At 35.6% G+C, this 27,808-nt stretch overlaps 4 protein-coding genes across 4 annotated transcripts; 1 reads left to right on the top strand and 3 right to left on the bottom strand.

Moving 5' to 3' along the window:
• Positions 1–1,289: 1,289 nt before the first annotated feature.
• Positions 1,290–9,206, bottom strand: LOC120328633 (uncharacterized). The gene is made up of 4 exons (XM_078113338.1): positions 8,897–9,206; positions 8,424–8,492; positions 7,969–8,232; positions 1,290–7,101 (listed from the first exon to the last, which is right to left on the bottom strand). Exons 1-4 carry the CDS (start codon positions 9,111–9,113, stop codon positions 5,402–5,404), a joined length of 2,250 nt encoding a protein of 749 aa, XP_077969464.1. The 5' UTR covers positions 9,114–9,206; the 3' UTR covers positions 1,290–5,401.
• LOC120330782 (uncharacterized) lies at positions 9,203–13,581 on the bottom strand. Its single transcript, XM_078113339.1, has 2 exons — positions 10,062–13,581; positions 9,203–9,847 (listed from the first exon to the last, which is right to left on the bottom strand). The coding sequence occupies exon 1, from the start codon at positions 13,444–13,446 to the stop codon at positions 11,779–11,781; it is 1,668 nt and encodes a 555-aa protein (XP_077969465.1). The 5' UTR covers positions 13,447–13,581; the 3' UTR covers positions 9,203–9,847; positions 10,062–11,778.
• A 113-nt stretch (positions 13,582–13,694) lies between these two features.
• On the bottom strand, positions 13,695–16,629 carry LOC120330781 (uncharacterized). Its single transcript, XM_039397695.2, has one exon. It carries the CDS (start codon positions 16,565–16,567, stop codon positions 14,642–14,644), a length of 1,926 nt encoding a protein of 641 aa, XP_039253629.2. The 5' UTR covers positions 16,568–16,629; the 3' UTR covers positions 13,695–14,641.
• A 5,319-nt stretch (positions 16,630–21,948) lies between these two features.
• On the top strand, positions 21,949–26,959 carry LOC120331055 (caspase-3-like). Its single transcript, XM_039398078.2, has one exon. The coding sequence runs from the start codon at positions 22,007–22,009 to the stop codon at positions 23,447–23,449; it is 1,443 nt and encodes a 480-aa protein (XP_039254012.2). The 5' UTR covers positions 21,949–22,006; the 3' UTR covers positions 23,450–26,959.
• The last annotated feature ends 849 nt before the right edge of the window (positions 26,960–27,808 follow it).

Below are 27,808 nucleotides of genomic sequence, written 5' to 3' on the forward strand. Positions count from 1 at the left end.
AGAGGATTGCTGGACTTCTCGCAGCCGTTGGGTGGTTCACGTATGCGCTTTACGTTACGTCTTCCTTCACCATCAAGTCCATGCTTCCGAAAACAAATAATTAACTAATCCCATACCCCAAACCTAACAGGGTGTTTAAATATATTGTGGCTGCTTTTCGAAATGAAAGCATGAAGTTGTAGAAAATGGTAATTCAGCCTGCAGCTGCCAATTTCAGTCCAAACTCAAATATTTCCCCTGATTTTCATGTCATAGGACAGGTATTTCTTAATTATTCCAGAGTCAGGAAAGTCTATAAGGCAGCGTAATCATGTGTGAATCATACCATTTCAGTTATCAGGCCACGTACGGTATGGGAATAGATAACTAGATATAAGCTATAATCACAAAGTCGGGGTCTCCTGAAATACATGCTGCAAGTACTTCTAATTGGCCTGACTCGACAATTTTTGCATATGTCATTCCTAACCCCCACTTGAATATGTCATCCGAAGTCGCATTGACGTAATACTGCCTTCTGAAGGATGGTCGCCCGAACAATCATTCCAAATTGAGCAAGCTATTTCTCTCGTTTTCTCGTCGATATGAGCGAGATCGCCGATGTCAGTGAGTTCATTACAGTCGGCACAAATGGCATTTCAGAGGATCGTGGCTATACTTTAGCAAGCTCCATGACGCAATTGTGACGTCGCAGTGATGTCATTTGTGGGTGACTAACTCAGGTGGGGGTTAGGAATATTATACTAGTAAAATCGTTGTGCTACGCCCCACTAGAAGTATCTAAGGGCGCATACTTCAGGAGACCCCACAGTTGGTATGTGTATCATCCTATGAAGGCAAAAATTCTAACAATTTTATCAATTACCCCCAGTCTGTATTTAAGTCCTGTAAGCACACACAGGGTAATCAGTGCTTTCTAGCACAATACACGCCGACCACATAACCTTTATCATTAGGTGGTTCACGTAACTGCTGGTAAATTACGGATTCTTCTACCATCAAGTCCATGAATCTGAAAACAAATGCCCGGCTAACTAATCCCATACCTGGCATGTACTGATAACCAGATGGGAAGCGTGGTTCGATGAAGCCATCTTACTGACTCTCCCCTCAGGATAAATATGTTAACCAGATGGGAAGCGTGGTTCGATGAAGCCATCTTACTGACTCTCCCCTCAGGATAAATATGTTTATGATTTCCTGCCCTTCACGCCCGATTTCTGTTCCAAACACTCCAAATTCAATACAAAGTTTCTATTCTACATTGCATACGAAATAATATGAATAGTTTTGTGTATAGAGAGTTTGATTTGAAAAGTGTAATACAGTTCATGATTCTAACAAAATACAGTATATCATAGTTTCTTCTGGTGGAAAATTAAAATTTTGCAATATGATAAACCTGATAATCCATATACCAGCAATAAAAATATAATAGAAAAAAGAAAGCAATATACAAAGTGAACTGCACTTGAACTTTTATGAGTTGCTAACTACTTGGTAATTCCAGCCAGAACAAGTATTTGTAGATATTTAAAATTAGGTAAAAACAATATGTTGGGTGAATCATTTTATTAATCACATTTGTCATTCAGACCATAATATGCTTCATACAACTCCTAAAAACTAAAACCAATGAAATTTACATATATATATATATATAACTTGAGAGACCTCATCCATTCCAAAGTTTTTTGCTATAATGCTGCTTTTTCAAAGCCTCCCTCCGAGAAAAGTGAGGAGGATATACGAAATAAAAATTACACCCGGGATAAGTTGAACTGAATTTGCTTTACTGATATAATAAATCAAACAGATCTTTGGTAACAATTTGTGGCGCTACAAAAGTATGCGTACCAATGTGGAGGTAACTAATTTTGTTCGCCTAACCTACACATACTACAGGAGTACCCAATTCGTAATACACCTTAGGTGGAGAACGTATGGCATTGACGATTAATGAGAAGTTTGGTTGACGATTAATGAGACGTATAACAAATACAGTGGAATAAAATTTCATAAGTCCAGAGTTTCCAGAAGAAAAACTTGAAATTTACATTTTAGGTAAAAACAACAGTGAATTTATTTCAACATAAATATTCATTAAAACTTAAAAAAGGCAAGACTCTAAACGAAAACTCTGTAAAAAGGCTTTTACTTTTTGTTGTCTAGAACAGGGTTTACCAAACTTTTTTGGGCCGGGGACAGATAATGTTGCATTTACAACACAAACGGCATTAATGTGCACAATTTTTTTTGCTTTTCAAAGCAATTTGTGACGACTATCTGAATGGAACAGCAGGAAGAAGACAAATTCGACAGAACGTAAAATTTAGGAAAAGACTATTTGCATAATGACGTGGGATTCAACTTGCTAAAAACTTATAAAAATTACATAGATTCCACATAAAAAGCAACCAAATTTACAAACCATTTAAAAACCCTTTGGCAGTTACGCGAATAAAACAGATGAAATTTGAACAAACGCGAAATTTCTAAATATTATTACTATAAAATCAAGCGAAATTTTTGGACACCCTGTATATAAATTCCCTTTTGCAATAAAAAAAATGTAAGGCTTTATGAACAAACACCTTATATATGTGTGCTATATCATTTTTTGATTAACTTTCCTGATAATGAATGTAATATAAAATATTTCAATTTTGATGTTTGCACTTGGTAATCAGATGACAGCAGGTTTGTTACCATCACATGCTAGTTTTTTACTGCTTTCTACATTTGATTATTCCCATGTTATTTTTATTGTATTTTTCGGCGCTTATGAAGTATGTGTACCAAGATGACGCACAACCTGGCCCTAACCTGTTGTTACACATACTATGTTCAGGTTGTGCGACATATTAATGCACATACTTCTGGAGGTCCTATTTATCCATAATTCAAGCATCTATTTATTTACAATGTCTAAAAACTTTTTCGCCTGGAATCGTATTTGTTTATTTGCTATGTCTAATATGGAATCGAAATAAACTTATATCAATTAAGACATGATGTTACTTCCAAGGGAGGTGTCCATCATAATCAATTTATGCGTCCTTCCTTGGAAATTCAGTGAGCAGTCAAAACAATTTCCCTACTTTTCATCGTATTTATAATGATTGATCACTCAATCTATACCTAATAAACAATTGTTGGTCACTGGTATTCAAAATATACTAAGGAAGAAATAGTTTTTTGGTGGGAAAACAGAGACCATTTTCAGATTGAAAAAGAATATATTTAGAACTTACAATTTATGGTTATAACAGTCTACAGACATTTTCCTGATTCCAGCTTACCGGTATTTAATACCAATTAAGACATGGTGTTATTTTCAAGAGGGGTGTCCACCCTAATCTATTTGTGTGTTTAAAAATGGTTCACAAGGAGAATTTAATTATATCATTAGAAATTAAGTTCTCTGTAAATTCAGTGAATATTGAAAACATTATTTATCGTATTTATAATGGGTTGATCAATAAATCTATGCCTAATAACCAATTGTTGGTCACTGGATTTCAAAATATACTGAAGGAAAAAATAGCTTTAGTATGGAAGAACAGAAACCATTTTTAGATTGAAAAAAGAATATATTTTAGAACTCACAATTTATGAGTATTTAGAACAGACGTTTTGGGTCACGCCGTTGCTCTATTATTAACTCACACACGCATTGATTGAGAAATAAGGGTACCTAATAGGGGGGAAGATTTTGGATAATGTGGGATTAAATTTCTGCTTATGAGACATTTAGCCAACCCTCTATGCCAGGGTTTCTCAAACAGCAGGGGGTCCACAATTATTTGAAAAGAGTCTGATCAATCTTCAATGATTGGTTATAAGCAACAATCCAGTTTGGGAAACCCTGCTCTACGCAATTTATTTTTACTTTTCCATAAGTAACAGGGGTGTCCAAATATATTGTGGCTGGTTGTTTGCAACGAAATTCTCTATAAATAGAGATAATAATCAGCCACCAATTTCAGTCCAAACCCTCAAAAAATTTCACCTGATTTTAGGTATTTATTCCAGGGAGAGGAAAGTCTATGAGGCAGCGTAATCATTCGATGAATCATACCCTTTATTTCGGTTATCAGCCCATGTAGGGTATGGGAATAGATAACTAGATATAAGTTATAATCATCCAGTTGGTATGTGTAACAACACCCTACGGCAAAAGTCCTAGCAATTTTACCAATTATCTGCGCAAAATACCCTAATTCACAACTTAAATTCCACTCCATTCTATGTTTGAAAAAAACGTATTTATCGCATAGCCTAACAATTTGCACACTCCACATCTATGAAGCTAGAATGAATGGAAAAAAATTAAAAAGGATGAAAATTTTATGAAAATAATATTGGCATAATGACAAGAGATTGAACTTCGTCATAAATAATTGTGAAAAAAAATACATTTAATGATTTACATAAAGATAAATCAAATATACAAGCTTTTTTAAATTATTTAAAAATACTTTAGCAGGTATATATGAAGTTAATAAAGCAGAAATAACAGAATAACAAGAATCTTTATAACAGAGAATAATTTTACTAATTTACATAAAAATTACAAACTTTTCAAAATTTCTCCAGCAGTTAGTTATAGTTAATGACAGCAGAAATTTTAGACAAAATAATAAGGATCTTTATCACCAAAAACATAAATTAGATTTGAACTATCAGGTTTGTAGAGACAAAATTGTGATTAATTTGCAGGCTTCATGGTTGTGATAGGAGTCAATATCCCTAACAGAAAATCAAAAGAGTTAAAAGTCGAAATTTTCAACAGAAACTCATGAAGAATGGAGCTGAATAATCATTCTCAATAGTTAATTGAGGAAATTCTACGAGTGCAGCATTTGGACAAAAGTTTTCTTAACTTGAAGTCCGCTCAGAGTTCAGAGCAGAGGTGGGCAAGGTTTTTGGCTAAAGGGCCAAAAATTTTGCTCACCTAGACTGGTGGGCCATGTAAGTGTGACGTAAAGTTACATTTTATTAACAATATTTACAGTGTTACAATATCGTGCCAAAGTCAATCGCAATCTCAACAAATTCCTTGCTGAAAAAAATTTGGTTTCAGTGTGGCGCAACAGGCGGGCCATATTGAATTACCCAACGAGCCATAATTTGCCCATGCCAGGTTTAGAGCCTGTTATTATGTGTCAAGAGCCCTGTATAAAGTATATTATTAATTAATTAGTATTGCAATAATAAGCTTATTCATCTTTGTATAGTAAAAATATGAATATATATATGGAAGCAGATAATAAGTAAGACAAGACATTTCATAATTAAAAATAATAATGATTGAAGCCATTTTGCATATGGTAAATTATGTTTTTATTTTCTCAACAAAGAGAATTATGGAACACTTGGATAAACAGTATGAGTCTGGTTACACCGGAAATCCTGGGAAAAGATAGAAAAATTGTGATAGGCTGGTTTTCTGCTCACTCATCGCTTTCGCTTCATTAGTGCCAGTTTTTTCTTTCATCGCTCGATTTACTATCGTCAGCATGTCAGCGACATGGTGCTTTGCTGCTTGGCGCATGAAGACATTTGTTATTGCATTAATAAACCAGGAACCCTCATAGATATTTCGGATGGCAGCATGTTCCTCATGTGTAGGATATGCAACAAAAATATCAGAGACAGTCGGCATTCTTCTAGCGCCATCTGTTTGAACACAAACTTTTTCGGAGCTTTCCATAACAGGTTCTTTCATTTTATTATCCGCTGCGATAGTGCTTCTATCTATTATTGTTCCCCTGCAAAATTGATAAATAAAAAACTTTGGAATGTTTTGCAAGTTTCCATTCTTAGTGTTAAAGAACATCTCCTCGATTTTTTTAACCTCCACCAATTTATGATCACTGCCTTCGAAAACTGGTTTTCCCTTGTCTATTCCCCCGTGAGTCATGATCACGATCACAATGAAGCTATACTTTGTCTTGATTTCACTCACTTCACCAAGCAAATCCTTCATTTGTTTTCCAGTTTTGTCACTTTCCCAGGGTTTGGGAAAAGTTTTATTTCCATATAATTTGCATCCAAGTTTCTTCCAGAGAGTTGTCATGTTTTTCACATCTATCTCAGACCCTTTTCTCTCTTTGCCTTTTATGCCTTTGAAAGTGTTGTTTAAAATCAAAGCTAAGCCCTTTGGTTTGGTGATGCTGTAGATCCCCTTATCTGTGAAACTTTTCTCATAATCATTTCTATCACAAGGAATCACTTCAATTTTTTCCACAAGTCCACACAAGTCTTCAATATCAGCTAATGAAGGTTGTTCCCCACTTCTAGGTTCAGTATCACGGACTCTATTTTCTCTTGGCGAATCCAGTGGGAACTTGAATTTTTTTATCTCTCTGTCAATTCCATTCTTCTCCATTTCACATTTGATGACAATTTCAGGATATTGCTGAAAGATAGGGAGAAGTTCAAATTCAAAGTTATGTCTGGGCTTCTTTAAAAAGTCGTCATTTACGAAAACGGGTTTATTGAACCACAAGTTTTCTGGGTTTCCTTCAACTCGTAGTTTGACATGAATTTTGTCACCACGTCTTAGAACAAACGGGTTAAATCTTGCTGGGAGAAGTTTAGCATCTAGGCCTTTATAAAACCCTTTAACACTTTCTTCAGTGCTCAGAGTCGAATTGAAAAATGCAAAGTTAATCTGGTTTTTGCCAACGAGATAGAATAAATTTTCCTTGACAACTGGGGCAGAAAACAATCGTTTGATAGCGGCAATTACGCGACTGAACTCTTGACAGCGGAATTCTATAGTTCTGTCCTGCATGACTAGATCAGGTTTAATAATGTTCCAGTCAGTGTCATTGGTAAAGTGAAGTATTTCAAAATCCTCTTTCTTCAGCTCGAGACACCATGACTTCATTTGTACTATTGCATTTTTGCGTAATGTTGATTCTGCACTGATGTCAAGAACTGGTGTGATGGCGACATATTCTGCTGGGCATATTGAATTGTCCAATCCAACTGACATCCAAACTTTTGTTTGTTCATTGAATGTTCCATCCGGAAAAGCAACTTTGCATTCGTTAAGATTCATTGTATCCCCTTTAATTCCAATCTTTTTGACTAAAAAAATTTGATTTTTAAGAAATAAGAAATAAGCAACTAAACAAATAAAAGGTCTCATAAAAATTTATATTCGATTCATAAGTAACATGCAATTGGACTGTATCTTCCTCGTTGAGCACTTAAAGTCATGGTGTTTTCTTCTGGACAAAAGTAAAAACCAGAAACAATTTTATTTTTAATTACGTTATATTCTATCTTCGAATACTTATTAATATATGGTTTTACTATGTTGTTACGAGACTACGGCAGGTTGGAGTCCTGATTCCATTACTAAATATTGATTATAATCAATATGGATTCACAATAGACTGGTGGATGAAGCATTTGACTTAACTGCGGCCAGCATAGAAGAGCCAATTTTGAATGGTGTGCCGGTGAAAAAAGATCTTAGTGTGGGTAATATGGTACAGGTGAGAAATTCCAATCCCTTTGCGTCACAAAGCCTATAACAGTACCTGAGTGCCACTATCATATTAGCAAAACTAGCTAGCAAAATCCTGTAAAAAATACGCAATGTTATAAAAATGTGTTTCTCACTGAATTCGTTAGTGACTGAAGTCGGCGTGACAATAAATTTGAATACTTGTGTAGGATTCTATTCGTTTTACCTCAACATTCCAGCACTACTAATAATGCTGTAAGGTTAAAAACAAAATTTTTGTGTCTGCAACTAGGATATCTTAAAGGTGCGACCTGCAGCTTCACCCAGTTACTTGTATCTGGCCCTCCTGTAATGAAGGTCGCACACCCCTGACATAATTATTCTGGGAGCTATTGACCCCTTTTATGCATATAGGCCTACTGTGTTATTCACAGAAGTCAATATCATAAAAAGTGAAAAACTAGATATTCCTCGAACTATACCTTTTATAACATTCTTTGACTGAGTCTTAGCTCCAATTTTACCCTGTTTATTCTTGGCCGAGACTTGGAAATGATATTGTTTACCAAGTGTAGGTGACTTCATTCTATACTGAGGAATCTCTGTAGTGTGAGTCTCTCTAAGTTTCACATCATCACAGAAGATTTCTATGTTGTATAGAATGTTGCTGTCAGGTACTCCATCCCAAGTCAAGAGAATGTCCGATCCACTTCTTCGAGATGAAACATTTTCAATTCGTGGCAAAGCTGAAAATAAAGTATTGAGTTAGTTAGTATAAGGATCAAATTACATAAATGTGAAATATAACCTGCAATATTTATTCTTATTTATACTTCCAAATTATTACTAGTGACTAATAAGGAATATAGGCCTACTGTGTTATTCACAGAAGTCAATATCATAAAAAGTGAAAAACTAGATATTCCTCGAACTATACCTTTTATAACATTCTTTGACTGAGTCTTAGCTCCAATTTTACCCTGTTTATTCTTGCAATATTGATAACCTGCAATATTGATATTGCATAAGTATATAGTAGCTCTGAAGTAAATGAGATATCCAAGAAAAATCTCTGTCAATATTATCATTTTTCATAAACGTCTGTATAAGTAGGACATTATGAAAACATTTCTTAAAATCAACGTCGGCTCTGACTACATAATAAATAAGTTAGCTATGGGTGTTTGTCAGAAACGTATGTAACAGCACTCTCATGAATCTCGAATCCTCGATGGCACAACGCTGCCATATTATTCTAATATGGATCACGGTATGACACTAACTTAAATGTATGTATAAATATCTCAATTATAACAGAGATTAGTGCCATCATCAGCGCAATTAGAAGAGAAAATAAAACCCAAAGGAATTAAATGTCTAGGAAAAGGATGAAATAGTTTTATTACGAACCCGATTGCTTCTTGATATTAGCCACCAGACCTTTTGAATCATCACTCTTCAGGTTAATCTCAACGTTGGCAGCAAAAGCTGTTAATATATCCAAATGAGATGATACGTTATTACACTCTATACCTATTGAATTTTTCCCTTCTACAGTTATCTTATTAGGTGACTTGATCAAGGCCAGTGGCCGTTGTGATGGGTTGTTATCACTTCTCCCAGCCATTTCCACTAATGAACATCTATTTACAACAACTTGCAATGAAGCTCAAGGACTAGTTATTCTATCAACATAAAACTACTTTTAGAAATAACCTGAAAAAAAATTGTAAATAGTCGGTGATCACAAAATATGAGAAAAACAGTTCAAAGTATATTGATAAACAAGCTGTGTTCTGCAAACCTTATAAAAGTGGCACAGGGAAAGCAGAAATAAATTTGCTTCACAAAATCATAATAGGACGTAAAATTTCCCCTGACAATTTGAATATCATCGAGAATGGGATTTGAATTGCAAATTCATAATTGAGTTACAGTAATGATAACAATAATTTTTCAATTTGATAGTGTTTTCAAATCATATTCATTTGATACTAAAATATAAATACCTAAAATTTCATAATTCTGTTTAGTATTGTTAAGAAAAGGGAGGAAATCAACAAAAAGCACAGATAATACGTAATGTTCGGAGTAAACCCAGAAAAAATATTCTTCACAATTACAGCATATAACCAGGGTAACGGTTGAATTGGCACGTTCACCTGATGCTCAATAAACCCCTAAGTTATTCATTGGTTCGACACTAAACAGCGTAAATAACAAGTAACACAAAACTCATTGTATATAAATGTCATTAGCGAAAGCAAAATACAGTTCTTATTTCCTCGAGCTCATAAGCACTTTCATAAATTGTATTGAATAGAATGCATTGAAAATATAACAGGAAATGTGAGTAAATCCCTTCCCACATAATGACGCTGCTGTACAGAAAGAATATCTTACTCCTACATGTTTTGATAAATAACCATCGAAATAATCATCAAAACTATCAACTATGACTACAAAGAATACCAATATAATGTTAATGATGAATAACTATACGAAACACAGAGATAAATTGCCAGATTAGCCATCAGTTCATGATTCAGAACCCAGTCATTCAATGGCATATTACCTTCCCACATAATGGCGCTGCTGTACAGAAAAAATATCTTACTCCTACACAGCAAGTTTTGATAAATAACCATCGAAATATTCATCAAAACTATCAACTATGACTACAAAGAATACCAATATAATGTTAATAATGAATAACTATACGAAACACAGAGATAAATTGCCAGATTAGCCATTAGTTCATGATTCAGAACCCAGTCATTCAATGGCATATTACCGGGTATTAAAAATGTTACATAATAATGCATAAAGGTGATGTCAATAAACGCATGTTGGTCATAGGTTATCGCCAACCAATTGGACATTCTTCGCTATGATATTAAAGAATTGCAATGAAACATAAAATTAAAAGCTACCCCAATATGAAAAGCACTAAAATATATTCCTAATTGAAGAATAAAACAGGTGGAACAATTCAAAAATAAATTGAAACTGGAGACATAGGTATTGCATATTTTACATGTTTTCTATAAGTAATCAGATTTCATTTGAAATGAAAAACGATTTCAATTCGTTAAAAAAATGATACAAGTAAGTAACATAACGTAGAATAAAGTTTCCTAACCGAGGAGAAAATAAAATGGAAGAGTGGGTCAGTTTTAGTAATATTATTTAGCATTATTGTGATACATATTGATGCACACACTATAAAACTAGCACAGCAGTAATTTTAAATCACAGAAACGGTTTTGGTAATTCAAAATTATATTTTGGTGTTATAAAATAAGCTTTTTCAGTGGAAATATATAAAAAGGAGTAAACAGTTTTGCTGTAGAATAATTTTTGGTTTATCATTATCACAATTTCATTGTGACAAGTCAACACATAAAAGTAATTGTTAAACGTAACATTGCGTTTAAAAGTGAAAATATAAAAGATAAATATGAGTTGTGTATTTTAGTATAAATGAATATAAGCAAAACTCACTGCCTGTAGGGAAATTAGGTCTCATAATTATTTCACTTTCTTATTATAGAAAATTTGTCGAAAGTATATTCAAGCAACTAACTGGTAACCCAGCTGGCGAAAGCATGTAAGAATAAGGCATCAAAATTAAATGCATTTCATGCTGAGGATGTATCAAAAAATTATCCACCAGAGGGCACCCAAACAACCAATGAACTTTTCATACCTCGTACCTACGGCTCTAGTGAAAGTAGGCTTATAAGAACAAGGCACAAATTTAAGTGCATTTTATGCTGAAACAATGGATGAACTTTTCATTCCTAATTCGACTATGGCTCTAGTGAAAGATATTAAAAATGAATAACACAATTCCTAAACGTAAATATAGGATTTCATGAATAATTTGTAAGTTTGATTTAAAAATAGGACATCGTGAGGATTAAACAGCTGATGGTTTATGAAATACCCAATTAGGCTATTCAATTTTGGCCATCACTTGACATTAGTATAACTGTGACATCATTAATAGCTCCAAAGGTTATTAGGATTTAATTTCACTACTATATCATTTGACTATTTCAATTTACAATAATTTATAGAAATTTCTCAGCGAAAATCTGCTTTTGATATTCACCAGTTTCAGTCCTTATTTAGTCCAAGACAGTTCTTTTATACCTTCAGGCCCGAATATGTCGCTGAACTTATTCTGAAGTGCCATATCTTACAACTTTGCTTGGTGTCTGAGTAATGGGGGTTCGGGTATCGCTGTTCCAGGGTACTTAACAAGAAAAAGGTTGAGAACCCCTGTTTTAAAGTGACATAGTCATGTTTGAAGGTGACTGGCTGCTGGGAAATAAGAAAAGTTTTTTTGACAAGGTTGAAGTGAATCCACTCATCTGTTTTTCTCCGTCAGTTTCCTTTCCTTTCCCTATTCTTTTTTCCATTGCATTATTAATTATTGCTGACATTTCAGCTACATCACGATCATGAGCATGTATCCTAAAAACATTGATAAATGCATTGCTATGATAGTTCCCATTAATAGCATTCTGGTGTCCAACAAAGCCAGGTTGAGAGCCATAAAGAATAATTGTGTCAGATATTGTTGGAATTTTCTCTGGTCTTTTACTAGCTCCTTGCGTTGAAGTTGATTCATTATCCTTTCCAAAAACGCAATCTTTGATTGAACGATGTAATTTTTCGACGCCCCAATCAATGTTTTTTCCTCTGCAAAATGTAAAAACAAAAACTTTTGGAACGCCTTGTAGCTTTTCTGCGTTCCGATTGTTGAATATAGTTAAAACTTCACTGACTTTTATACTTTTGCGATCACTAGCATAAAATATATCCTCTTCATCTTTTTCATTTCCATGTGAAAGAACTACTAGAACAAGACAAGACACTGGCACCTTCATTCGTGCAATATTTTTCAAAGTTATCAAAAGTTCATCTGACGTTTTTTCTTTGAGTACAAGGAGTTTAAAACCAATTTTTTCAAAATAAATTTTGTGATTTTCAGCATCCCGCTCAGCCCCATGTCTTTCTTCATCAGTTTCAGAAAATGTGCAAGAAATAATTACAGCAAGACGCCCTTTTTCTTTAGTGATTTGGTAAATTTCATTTGCCTGTTGATCATAGTCTTTTTTTGATGACAATGTGACTTCAAAATTTTCATTTACTCTTGAGCAATACTCAAGTGGTTCCTCTAGCAAAGGAGATTTCTCTTTTCCTATCTCAGTTATGGGTTGCTTCAAGTTGAAGTTATTTCTAACACTCGTTGCATTTTTGCCTTCTACATCAATAGTAACATCGCCGAACAAAGATGGAGGAATAGAGTTCGGATCTACTCCAGAATAGAAATTGTTCTCAATACCTGTTGCATTTTTCCCTTTTAAATTAATTTTAAGTGAGGAGAATAATGGTGCCACTGCCTTATGTGAAAATCTTCCTGTTGGCTTCATTTCATCACTGTTAGAACTTCCATCATATACGTCACCATCTAATGGTGTCCGTCCGGTCCGGTCAGTGTCACCAGACATAACATTCGAGGCAGAATTTTTAGGTACCGGGGCACTTCCTAATGGCACATTCACACTTTGTTCATTTCTTGAAATTCCTTGTGCATCAGAACTCAGGGGAGGGGCATCCCAGGAGTGAACTCCTACTACTGAAGAACCTTGCTGTGCGAGTCGGACTTCCTGTGGCTGATGAGCCCTTTGTGGAGGTCTTTCATCCCGATATTCCATAAGTTGCTCGAGAAGGTCGACTGTAGCGATTCTCCCTTTTTTTCTTTGCCATGTCAGGACCATCTGATATCTCTGTTCAATCATCCCTTGCATTTGATAATTACATTCGCATTCTTCGATCTCAACTTCCTTCAACCCCAGTTTTATTTTTGCAATTTGAGGCCATTCGCTTCTTTTTACAGCTCTGACAACTTCGTAAATCCGAGATGCTTCATTTTGATTTGATGCCATGGCTCCAAACGACTGATGACAATTATCAGATAAGACGATATCGCATAGAAAATTTCACGTAAGGAAATTTTTCCCTTTACCCTAATTTTAAGTGAAGCCAATAATGGTGCCACTTCCCTTTGTGATGAGTCTTTATCACGTCCTTCAGTCATATATTTCCACAAATGAACATGTATTTATCTCCACTGGCAATGAAGCCCCAAGACTAGTAACTCTATCAGCATAAACTAGGTACTATTATAGCTAAGCTAGACGTAAAAACAGAAATAGTCAGTGATCACAAAATATCGAAAAATGATTAAACATTATCAATAAAAATGCATCTAACCTCATAAAAGTTGGGGGAGCTAATACGAAAAAGATATTTCATTTTAATATTAAAAATTGTTAATCATACAGTTCTATTCTGGAATTTATAGTTATTTCGTTTGGACATGACATCGCTATGACAAAAAAGAATTTCAATGAAACGTAAAATTTAAATTATTTCAATCATATAACCACTAAAATATATTGATAATTGAAGAATAAAACAGTAAAAATGGAACAATTCAATCCAACAAAGCAAAATTAATAGAAATGAAATAAGAGCCATTAAAGTAAGCATAGTGATAATACAATAAGATACATTTCAATACATGAGAGTGTAGGCTTTAGTTTTTGCTATACAGAGCCTGCCTAAAAGTCACACAAGATATGGGTAAGCAAGAAAAGTAATCAATGTAAATCAGTGGTCTTTAAACTTTTTAAGCCTTTTTAGAATTTGTCAAGTCTCGCGCCCCACCTCAAAAAAAATAGATAACAATACAAATAAAAGATGTTTTATTCAAAACGAGTGTCCACGTATGTTTTATTCTAATGTTAAGTTGATGGAACGTAAATATCAAATAAAGCAGGCAAGATCAAATCCAACAAATATTTTTATTTTTAATTAAGTAGCTTTACACCCAACAAAAAATTACACTGATGTAGATTCATGATAATGGATATTGATGACATAATAATAATGCCCGTGAAGACCACATGAGTCTGGAAATAATTCGTTCCTCCCAAAATTCACTGTATGGATTTTTCAGAAAAAATGCAGTAATATCACTTAACCAAATTCTTAAAGATCAGCTTGGAATAGCAATAATCATGAATATAGTTTTATTTACATTCGTTGGACATCTCTATACACAGGAACTGCTAATAATTATATGAATTCAGCTTCGATATCTTTGGGGAAGCCGGGAAAGAAGAAAAGTTTCTTTTTTAGGGTAGATGTAAAATCACTCATTTCTTTGCCTTCATGCACTGATCGATCCTCAGTGTTGATCGCAGTTTTACTGGAAACTGCGTTATTTACGATTGTCATTAGCTCCACCAAGTGTTGATCATGAGAATGACGCATAAACACGTTAATAATAGCATTTATGTACCAGCTTCCATCTCGTTGGTGACGAAACGCTTTAAATCCAGCTTGCGTTGCAAATGAGACCATCGTGTCTGACATCGTGGGTTGTTTCGAAGTTTGAATACCGTGGCTATCTGATGCATCACCAGATGGGGGCACACCGCTACTTTGACGTACTGTAGCTTCGAGCGAGTTAAATAGATTTTCAGCTGGTATATCTACACGCTCCATATGCTCAGATCCCATATCTACATTACCTCCTCTGCAGAACTGAAAAAAGAATAGCTTCGGTATTCCCTGTAACCTTGCAGCATTCTTGTTATTGAAAATCTCCAACACATCTTTCACCTTCACCGGGGCTCTATCAAATCCATAAAAGACATCGTCACCATTAAGTTGATCGCCATGCGACATGATTACCACAGCCACAAAATCGCTCGAGCAAGCTGCCGGCGATTTAACAAAATTCCGAAAAGTTTGGATACTTTCCGCAGCTGTTATATCTGTTCTTGAAAACACCTTGCAGCCCAGTTTGTCCCAAAGAAGTTCCATATTTCGCCTATCCAAATCAGAGCCATGTCTTTCGTCTGGTTGTCCTTGAAAAGAATTGTTTAAGATCAACACAGTGCCTTTTGGCCTGTGACTTATCTTGTAGATGATATCCTGCTGCTCCAAATGTTGATCATAGTCTTCGTCATCTGCGGGTTTTATATCGATCTCCCCAACTGCAGCACAGTATTCTGCTGTTTCTGGTAGTACCGGCTTCTTCGGGCGTTTAGTTTCAACTTTCTTCCCACCAAAATAATAATTAGTTTGGATTCCGACTGCATTTTTACCGACGACATTGATTTGAACATTATTCATGAACCCTCCAAGTCCTTGAAGTTGTTTTGTCAAGTTTGGGATAGGTGATGCTTTATTTCCAATAGTTTCATATTCTGTGGTGCGAATGCGATTTGTTGTGCTGGTCCCGAGTTCTTTAGGATTAGTCAAGTCAGGATTGTCCCTATTTCTGCTAGATGAGCTGTTGTTTGGTGCACTACTTTCCATTTCGAAGGAAGAAGCTGATCTCCCAGGTGTATTAGAGCTACTGTTAACCTGCATGCTTGCCGTAAAACTTGGTGTGCCTTGGTTCAGGTGCACACAATTCTGATTTCCGCTTTGATTTGCCGGTGGTTGTCCAGGCTCAGTAAACGTTTGCTGATTGCTGTCTTGTAAGGATGAAAATGCATGAGGCATGCTTGCCTCACCATGGATAGGTATACTTCTCAAAGATTCTTGATCAATGTCCATTGGTTCGATATTATTTGCGCCAGATTGAGATGGGTGCCTTCTCATAGAGTCACAGACAGAGTTATCGCTATGGGTAGGGTTTCTGTGTCCAACGTCGTGCGTCGCAGGCTCAGGCTCTCTCGAATTTGTATTTTGCTCTGGCGGCTGGGATAAATACCTTCGAAAGCTATCCACCAATTTGTGAAGATTTTCAGGAGTGGCTTTACGCCCATTTCTTCTTTGCCATAGCGATAGCATTTGATATTTCTGTTCTTTCACATCATGAATATAGTCCGCTCTGATGTCATCGATTTGATATTCGGTTAAATTCAACCCTCTCGTTCTGCTGCGAGCAAACTCTTTCCACTCACTGTTATTGCTAAACAATTTCATGACTTTATAAAACTCATCTTCAATTCGTTGATGGCTGGCAGAGCCTTTATTTTGTGCCATCTTTGCTTTGACAACTATAATCTTGTTGTATCTTAATTTTTAATATTCAGATATTGTAAATGGTTTCTGTTATGTAGAAAAAAATTTATGAATAGCATTCACGGTAGATATTTATCCCGGGGAAGAGGATACCTAATAAAGGATATATAGCGAACCATGGCCTCTGGCAATTTGGTCTGGTTACCAGTCCATGTCGGGTAAGGGATTAAGTGATTAGTTAACCGTCTAACCCAGTGTTTCCCAACTCGAGTCCGCGGTCTCAAATGAGTCCGCGGAGCGCTTGAATTAGTCCGCAACGAGCAAGAAACACAAAACACTTTTTTCAAAGTCTTTGCTAAACTTAATCATCAACCAAGTTACGATTTACGTTAGAATTTACATAAAACATAAAAAGCAAGTTTATTCACATAACATTACTCAAGTTAATAATTACTGGATACTGAGTAGGGCTGGGCATATATTCGTCATTGCCAATTGGACAACAAACGGCAGAGTTATTGATTAAAATATAGTGAAATCATCCAAAGTTAGCTGCTTTTACGGTACCGTACGGTAATTAGAAGTGCGGTGGCGAGCTTATTCCAGTATTCAGCAGGATGCTCCACACCCCCAAAGCTTGAAAATCGGTCTTACTACTTACTGAATACAGCGCGAAACACCGCAAAGAGCGCAAAACAGTGCGAAACAGCGCAAAACAGAGGGAAACAGCGCAAAACAGTGTGGAAACAGCGCAAAACAGCGCGAAAGTGCGCAAAACAGAGGGAAACAGTGTGAAGCAGAAAAAATTTTTGCAATGAGTTCGGGGCACCTTGTTTTGAGTTGGAGTACCACGGCAGCAAATTAAAAACACAAACCAACGTATGTAGCCAGTAATGCTGTAATGACAGGTCTGCCCCTGCTGGTGACACATTTTGGGTACCATAATTTAGAACATTTTCCATATGGATATGGTTGGCTTTAGGGTTAGGGTTAGGTAAAAGGGACCTCCAGAAGTATGTGCACCAAGATGGCGCACAACCTGAAAAGAGTATGTGTGTGTGTAGCGGATTCAGGTTGTGCGACATATTGCTGCACATACTTCTGGAGCACCAAAAAGGTAGATAAAATTTCGCATGGTGACCTATAATCCGGTACATAACCTTGTAAATATGCCGGAAATAGCGCCATAAAACCATGGCGAGAGGCGCCGTGGTTCTTTCGTGGCAGGAGGTGGTAATGACTACGTCTCCTGTTTTGCGCTGTTTCCCTCTGTTTTGCGCTGGTTTCCTTCTGTTTCGCGCTGTTTTCCTCTCTTTTGCGCTGTTTCACGCTATTTTGCGCTGTTTCGCGCTCTTTTGCGCTGTTTCGCGCTGTTTTGCGCTCTTTGCGGTGTTTCGCGCTGTATTCAGTAAGTAGTAAGACCCCTTGAAAATGGTTGCAATTTGTTTCTTGAGTCATTGAGTGTATTGTTCATTTTGTCAATACATATCATAAAATTTTCATTCGATTCAGAAATTTCACATACGGTACTCTTCTGACTACCGGTATAAAAGTTATAAACAACTCACTAATATTTATTTTTTACTATACAGAAAGCACATGTGACCAAATTGTGATAATGAGGAGGCTTATGCTTCCGAAAACAAACAATATAACTAATCCCATACCCGACTTGGAATGGTAACCGGACGAGAGGCCGTGGTTCGCCATATGAATAAGCCGTCTCATCGGCTTTCCTCTCCCCCGGGATAAATATGTAAATCCTATCCTATCCTTATTCCAGTTTATAATTTGTTTCATTTTTTTTTTTTTTAAATGGATCCACAATGTGGATTATTCAATATGTAAATAATAAATAAATTAAATATAAATAAAGATATATTGTGTACCGCAAGTGAACAAACATATATATCAGTAATATCAAGATAATTCCATTTTCAAGATTAACTCCGTATTCTATCTTTCTGAAACCCTACAATTTCGCCTTTCTGTCTCACGGTAGCAGTTCCCTTTTCTTTACATATAGTCCACTAGTTGCGCTTTGAGGCTAATTTCCATGACGTCATAAATGAATTCTAATCATCGTATATAAGCAGTCCAGTATTATAATATTTTCGCTATATCTAAAAAAATATTATTAAACACATAAAGTGTTTGAAAACACACTGCAACAACTTTTACCAGAATTTAATATTAAAATTGATTATTTTTCACGTCACCGTTTCATGGGCCCTAGTTTCGTTATGATCGTAAATAAAAAAAAATAACAAGAGAGCTATGCTCAAATATATGGACACGTAGAGTCACATAATTTTGATGACGTCATAGCAAAAAAAAAAGTAATAGCATTCTGGAGAAAATTTTTATCTTCAACCACTGAAAATTTCAAAGCAATTGGTCCAGTATTCGAAGAGAAAAGCGACTTTTTAAAAACGTGTCAAAGAACAAGAACAACAACATAATATTGAAACGATCGTTATGTCCACTACGTGTCCAATAATAACAATAAATTTGTCCCGTTTTCTGGTTCATGGTGATCTCTATCCTCCATAGATTTTACGTAGGCCATTCTTCTTTAAATTCACTGTATTTATTGAAGTACGACCCCCAAGAATCTTGGTGCCTATAATGTGGTTTATATACTAAGTATCCACTACTCAATGATGCATGAAAGAATATAAGTGTAATTATAAGTTTATTTCGACTCCATAATCAGCAATAGACGATAAATAAATAGATAAAAACAAAAGTAACTGATTATAGAATCGGGAAAGCGAACAAAACCTAGAGTAAGGTTTGAAACGTACAGATTTTAGATGGAAAGGTATTGATAAAAGAAGTAGTACGTGTTCGCTCACCCACCCAAGAAAATTAGTAGTCTCATTTTGACAACAGCAAAGGCAACAAAATAAAAAAATGGGTCAAAAACGACTTAATGACAACAGATGACTGTTGACGGCACCAGCTGACGACGATGGAAAGGAAATTCCCCTCATTAGTTGCAGTAATTATGACGTCACTGGTCAGTACATGCCGGTCATGTGAATATAAAGGGGAAAACCCTGGTCTGCCTATCGGTTCTCGTTTGTTGCGAGCTTCTATCTTCCGTTTTTCGTTCTTTTGCTCAGATTTATATATCGTCGATATCTTTGTATCGTTGTATGATTCGATTTTCATTTAAAACATTAGTATAGGTCGATTAACAAATGATTTATATTGTTAGATAGATAGATTTATTTTGAAGACTCCATAATACACACAAAAAATAAAAGGCTGAAAGGAGAATTCTGGAGAGCGAGCAAAACCTTTAAAAAAGTTGAAAAAACATGAGAAATATCATGTGCCCGCCCACCAGCACACACGCAAAAAAAAATCACAAAAAACACAAACCTTTAGCCTTCCTTCCGGCTGTTTTACTTTTGAAGCACTTAATCTACAGTAATAATGATTTAAAGACAATGTTAGTGTCAAGGGGTGTAGTGGAGAATCGGAGCTTAGACAGCGTTATGTTGCAGACTCAGATTACAGATTTTTTGTAATGTTCGGTTCTGTTATAAGTTATACGGGTACCGGTACTGTTTTTTTAGGTGAACTTTTCTATTATAAAAAAAATAAGCACTGGTGCTTTTACTGCAGTACCGTATAACGTACAGGTAAATTACAGTAAAAGTGCCTAACTTCGGACAGTTCCCAACTTCGGACAAAAATTTTAAACGGCCATATCTTGACTAATAAGCACTATATATTGCCAATTTCAATTATTAATAGGTAGAGCTGTTATATACCGGTATACAGCTATTCTCATTTTTTTTAATGTTGCTTAATTATTTTTTCTTAAAAAACGGAAATACTCGCTATCCAACGGCACAGAGCGTCGCTTCTACTTAAGCTATCATCGTCAAAATACCACCATCCGGTAGAGGGCAATAACAATGTATATAATTCATCAGAGTGATCACAAGATGTCAAACGAGATTTAAATAGAACGTAAAAATCTGAATTGTAAATGCCGTAAAAATATTGGGATTTCACACTGCGTCAAAAGTTACGTCAACCTTACGTAGATCATTTTTCACTCACTTCCAAGACGACGTCACACTGCGCAGTGGAAATGAACTTTGACGCCCGCCACAATGGCGCCTAATTGACAATTTCCGTTTAAGGTAAAGACCCATTCCAGTGTCATATTTTTGTATTTTGTTCGGTCCGTGTGTGAACATATGCCAAAATCACATTAAAAAGAATACATATCTTACGTAATCAATGTCGTCAAAATTCGAAAATATAAAAACTAGAGAAATTCCAACGTCCATGTGGCACTGTATACTGACTAAAACAATTATTCTATGCTTTGAAGTCAAAATAAACAGTTACTGAATACAGCCGTTTGAAAAATTCATTGTATTTCTAACCAAAATCATGGAACCTATCTCAATGTCAATTAACGAGATTAAATTGAAGATTAAACTTCACAATTGGGTTCGCCGTATGTTTGATGAAGAATTACCTGTAAAGATAACAGCGTAACATCAACAAAGCTATCCGTCGAGAATAATATTTCAAAGACTTACAAGCCGGTTAAAATGTTTCATTGTGTTTGCATTAGATTAATTTGCGTATGTTAGTTCCTGATTCAAATGGCTAACATGTTATTATACTGATCTGATTTAACGAAAATACGAAAGAAATGGCAACGATGTAAACATAGGAAATTTCAGATAATGCCGCGACGTTGAGATGTTACATTACTTCGCCGATGGAGCGCCTTATCTTCACACAATGACTTGATTATGTCACCTGCATCAAAAGCCTCTTCCTCTCTGTGCGTCGCAGTTGCGCAGTGAGGAAAATTATTCCTATAGTAAAAATGTTCCGATAAGCCCTGAAATTTGCAGAGAATGTAAAGTAACGCATAAATGTATTACCGAGCAATTTTGGCGCCGTTTGGACAATAAATGGTCAAGTTATTGATTAAAATATGGTAATTTTGTCCGAAGTTAGGCACTTATACGGTACATATTGAGCAAAATTGTCAAATTTTAGAGACTTCCATCTGGCCATTATATCAATGTACAATGTATGTCCGTCTTTCCATGTCATCTAGCCGCCTAGCTACAGTAGGGCACAGTTTGCTGATTCAAAGATGTCCCGAAACTTGGTTTGAGAAACCACTCTGATTGTGTCTGAGAAGCGTTAAAGAGTTGAATGTTTTGACATTGCAGGGTAGTGTCTTGGATTCATATCGTACCAAGTGTTTAATAATTTGCGTAGGCAATGCAGAACACAAAAAGTTTGTTCCAAACTATGGCAGTATGGTGACTCCCGGCATAGTGATGTCTTCTTGTGCAGAGCCTTGGTGAAATACCATCGTGAATCGTCGCCAAAAAAATCTAATGAATCTTGTTCTTCATGTATTTTTCAGATCGTTTTTATTTTAAGTATTTTAGCTGACAGTCTGTGATGTCATCAAAAATTCCTGGGAAACAGATTTATAAATTCATTGATAAATTTGATACTCAACCAGAATTTCTCGAATTTGCTCGAAGTGAACTCGAAATTAGTAATCGTGAGATAAATGATGTTACCGCAGATCACTCTGGTAGCAGAGAGCAAAAATATCAAATACTATATCTATGGGTTAAAAAAAATGGCCGTGCAGCGACTCTCGAAAAGTTAGAGCAGCTGAAACATAATTTTGACACTGGTAATGAGGAAAATGATGAAGAAGTTCAACAACAGCCCACTTCGAGTTACTCGGAACCGGGAAGAGCTCGGGTTCCGCCACCAGGTGGTGTACAACAACCCAATAATACATCAGTTAAAAGAGTCGCTGTAGAAAGTTCCTCTGAATCAAAAACACCTGCACATGAAGTCCAAAAAGCATTTAACGAAAAATACAGTCACGTTGAGCAACAACTAAACTCTCGACATGAAGAAATATCGGTAGGCAGCATTGCTGATCAATTTTGCGAATTACAAACTGCTAATGAATCCCATCTATGCGGGGAAGTTGCTTCAATCAAAGTGCAGAGTTGCTCACATGAGGATATACACTCAATAATGAGGCATGATAACATTTATCAAATATCTCCAAATCCCAAAGGATATGTGCTTATAATAAACAATAATTTTCGAGGGCAAGAGGGAGAGAGAATCGGTGCGAAAAAGGATGTTGAAAACATGAATCGTTTATGGAGTGAATTGGGTTGTAAAGTTGCTGTAAAAGAGGATTTAAACGCAGTTGAAATTCGTGATACATTAGAAAAAGTAGCACGATCTCCAAATATATCAGCGTATAGTTTTGTTGTGGTCTTCATTATGTCTCATGGCGATATACAGAACGGCACTGAAGTTGTGCTTGGCGCAGACAGCTCTCCTGTTACAATCAATCAAATTTTAGCGCCATTCAGTAATGACAGATGCCGAGCATTAGCAGGAAAACCGAAGTTATTTTTCTTGCAGTTTTGCAGAGGATGTATTATTGACACTGGAGGAGAATACCTTTGTCAAGATGATAGGCTAGAAGATTTATTCAAATCTTTAATGAACCATTTTCCTTCTGAAGAAGTTTGCATGAGTGATTTGAGCAGCCAACGAAGTTTACCAGTAAGGTCTGATATGCTCATATCATACGCAACACAATCAGGTTATATGGCATTTCGCAATGGAAGAGGAAGTTGGTTTATTAATGCAATAGCAAATATATTCATGAAGTACGCTCATATTGAGCATGTCGCTGATTTAATGATTCGTGTGAGAAGTGCAGTCTGTGCAAAAACTGGGTTAACTCCGTTGAATGACACTATAAATGTACCATGCAAAGAGATGAGTGAAAGTAGTGACTTTCTGACTAAAAAACTTTATCTACTCCCTGGATATCCAAGGGATGATATATTGGATTAGGAACAGAAAATAACCAACAAAATCTGAGTTGAAATGGATCCTTTATGGCTTCATTTCATTCGCCTATTACCTCTTTGAAGTCTAAGACCAGTCATCTATGAATACAGAAATTTCGGTTCTACTTTAGCACGAGGGCTACCGTCGTAAATGGCCAATCCAGATTTGTGGACTAGTTATGCTCGAGGGCTGTAATATGTATGCTATAGCACAGGGATGGGCATTTACTTTTCTGAGTGGGCCAGTTACACAAAATAACTTTATGACTTGGGCGGTGGCTCAAAACTCACTATGAATAAAAAACAGGAGTATCCTGAAGTATGCGCACCAAGATGGCGCACAACCTGAACTCAGGTTGTGTATCAGGTTAGGGTTCAGGTTGTGCGACATCTTTGTGCGCATACTTCAGGAGCACCAAAACAGGTTATTTACAACAGCTAGGCTAACGTCTATAGCAAAAAGACATTATTTTTATCTATATTTTCAACAGAAATTTACGTCCATAAAAATTATAGTCATAATTTCATCAGACACTAAAGGGCCGGATGAAAAACTTCGTTGTGCCGTAATTTGCCCAACCATACTGTAGCACCAGCTAAATGTAGATCTCACGCTGTAATAACATCGAAATTTTTTAATTAGCACATTATATATGTGTGGTAAAAAAAAAACGATAATTGTAGATTTATTATTGTTTGAACTAGAACCCAACCCAAAAGTCTGATTGAAGTCTTTGATTTTTTGCTTGATGCGGCTTTCGTCTGTGATAAAATCCAGGATTATGATACTAAATTGCCCACATATGTTTAATTGAATTTCGAAGAATGTAATTTTCTATGATACTAAATTGCTCACTTATATTTGATTTCATTAGTTTTCATTTTTTTTGTAATTTTACAGATTAATATTTTTAGGCAACCACTGATGTACTAAGAATTAAGTGTGTATTTTATACTATATTGTTTTCAACTTTTTATCGAATTTGTATTGCTCTTATAACTGTCAATTTACCACTTTTCTAATTTTGAAACTATGAAATGATTTTTAACTCATTAAATAACTAAATAATGTTTACCATTTCTTTTATACACTTTTATCTGATAATGAAAGATTTTCATGAAATTGCCAAACGAAACGAAATTTTTTTGTTTTTTGTTTGTTCATATTACTATTGCGTAGAAAATTTCAGTGATGATTATGAATGATATTTCATCTTGTAAATGATACGTTTTTTGTCGGCTGGACAACTTTGTATAAAAAAGAAAAACAAATACTGTGGAGCCAACTGATCTGGCTACCTTACTTGATACAGTATTCAGTACTCCCAAAGTATGTGTATCAGGTTGGGGTACAAATACTACGAGAGTCATTGCTAGTCCCCTAACTCTACAATAAAACTTAAAATGAGAAAAGTTAGAATAAAATTATGGCCTAACCCTAACCTGGTACACATACTACATTCCGGTGTTCGCTATCTTGGTTTACAAACCTCAGCAGCGCCCAGTGTTCATATAGTAGACGTCAATTTGAATTATCATATTTTACGGACCATAAGAGCGATACCCTGTATTATAAGGCGCACTGTCAATAAATTGCTTGGGTTGAGTTTTTATTCCTACATAAAATACATTGGTACTCCCAAACTATATGAACCAAGATGGCGGACACCGGAACGTAGTATGTGTACCAGGATAGGCCCCAATTTTCCTTAGTTTAGTTCTATTACGAGTTTGGGGAATAGCCAAGTGTCTCCCGTAGTATTTATTTGTACCTGAAATTATGGTCTAACCCTAACCTGCTGTCTAACATCTTGGTTCACATACTTCAGGTGTACCGATACATCGGACTATAAGGCACAATGGTTTGTAAGACAATATCTGTACTAGATCATACTATTCGATCGTAAATTGCCTCATTTTCATTCTGGCCTCATGTATTCAGGCGAGAGGTTAGTATTCATACAAATATTTGCATGAACCCTTACTCAAAATTCAGTCACATCGCCAGATTTACCTGTTGCCATACTTTTTAACAACTATAAGAAATGCCTGATTTTACAAGGTCTGGTTGAGTTTTTTACAGATGTATATGAATGAACTGCACAAACTTCAAATGTTTCTTAGACAGACTAAGAAAAAGTGTTTTGCATTGTGTGATGTTTGGGAAAATGGGAAATTATATTTAATATACTGTAGCAGTATCAAATGGCACGTGGTACAGTCATTTTGGCTTTTAATAATTTCACAAACTTCTCGAAATACCTGCAAATTTTATTCTTTCTGTTATACAAAACGTCAAAACGTTCTTGGAGATCATTGCATAAGCTTTGTTTCTGTACAATTTTTTCCCAGTTGTACTTCCAACTGTCTAACATGCATTTTCTCTGGAAACTTTTACTGTCAATGTTTGATATTTATTCAAGTATTTGGTGATTTAGAGTTACTCATAATATATTTTGATAAAGATTTCAAATTCAATATCGAACAGGATTCCTGTTTTGTAAATTATCGACAATCAAGCAAGTGCACTTGTAGATTGTTGTGTTAAATTATTGTTGGGAGAAAATCAATTTTTATCTTCGCAACTAACAAACCAATATAGTGAAGCCACTGGAGGGCTAATATTTGACTCAAAATTTTGCTGTTCAAATTTGAATCAGGAGAGAACAGTCTATTCCGTCCCACTTGGCCCCCCGCTCACGCCTGGCTGATAATCTTTTGAGCAAACTCAGTGCTCAAACGATGTCCTATTTTACCGCTATTTCTGCATGACTTTCATAAATTTTAAATTTTGCTCTAATTTCTTTTATGATAAATTAGGGTGCTCTTGAAGTATGCGAACCAAGATGGCGGACATCGGAACGTAACACGGGTAACAGGTTTGGGTTAGGCGAGAATTTTTTCAAATTTTCCTTATTTTAGTCCTATTATCAGTTCGAAGACTAGCCAAGAGCCTTGGTTCGCATACTTCGGGAGCCCCTAAATTAATTATATGTTAATGTATGTACAAGCAATCCATGCAAATCCTGTTTACACTAACAAATGTTGAATTCTAATTAATCCTGATTGTATTTCGACTGTTTTTTTAACTCGACTGTACAAGATTCGCATTTTATTCATTCCATCATAATTAACAGAAATTTTGCTATTGGTATTGTTTACGAGTTATATAATGTGTTACAATTTTTGTACATATGTTAAATTATCTGATAGGGATTCTACCAATTTTATTACCAATTTTATTTTTTCTAGCTTTTTATGCATTTGGCAATTGCTTGTGCTATATTTTTCCACAAACAAGGTCATGTTGACAATCACAAAAAAACTTCCATTTCCTGAATTTTACCCACTTAAGATTGTACTGAAATGAAATAGGTGCTTCATGTAAAGGAGGAAATGTACTAACTGGTACAATGGTTCTTCTCAACTGTGCTTTATTTATACTTCATAGTATATTTTAGCTTTGTTTCAAACTGTATTGAGCACTTGAAAAAATTGGACTTTTGTTAGGGAAGAGAAGAACTAACAGATGCTATGTCTCTTATATCATGCATTTGGTGTTGTGTGCTCATTAAATAGTTTAACACAAATTTCTGTAGAAAGTTTAAAAAGCATAAACACCACTTCACTGGAATCTCCCCCTTTTTGATTGTTATTAGTGCACACATTGTTTTCAAATTTAGACTTCAGATGTTGATTTTTGCCTTCCACCTTTAATTGCTTTTATCCCTGTATTGGTTGATAATACATTAAAATAAAACGAAAATTGTCAGCAAAATGTGAACTTGTTTAATATTAAAAGGCTTTAGGCAGGGATTGGGGGCGTGAATCTAGCTGCGAAATTTAACCATAATTTATTCGAGGAGCAGATTATTGGACATGGAGTGGGCCTATGGATCATCAAAATGTGCGCACCTTGTGACGGTTCAGCGAACTCATGCTTAGCGAAAATGGGAGGTTTTAACGGGATCGGTGGACTGTGGAACTTGATCTGGTAATACAGTGAAATGGCTTGGATCAATTGGTATTTTAATTGACGTTGCAAGAGGAATGGATAATCGTAATGGTGTGGGGGTGGGGTTAATATCTCCGGCTCCTTGTTGACAAATATCCTGAACCTCCAGTCAAGAGATGACTTGGTAATAAGTTGAGTCATCTATAAAGGGGTTTCCGCAACTGGGGTCCGCGGACCCCTGACGTTTCGTGATGACTGTACCGTGGACCCGCAGAAATATGAAAAGAGTGTGATCAATCTTAAATGATCAAAACCCGGAGAAACAGAATTTGAACTTGTCTGATCAAACGCATTACCGATATAAACAAAATTATTTGAAGTCCATTACGTAGAATCAAGATATCAATC

Source organism: Styela clava, chromosome 6 (genome assembly GCF_964204865.1).
Source record: "Styela clava chromosome 6, kaStyClav1.hap1.2, whole genome shotgun sequence".
Lineage (NCBI taxonomy): Eukaryota > Metazoa > Chordata > Ascidiacea > Stolidobranchia > Styelidae > Styela > Styela clava.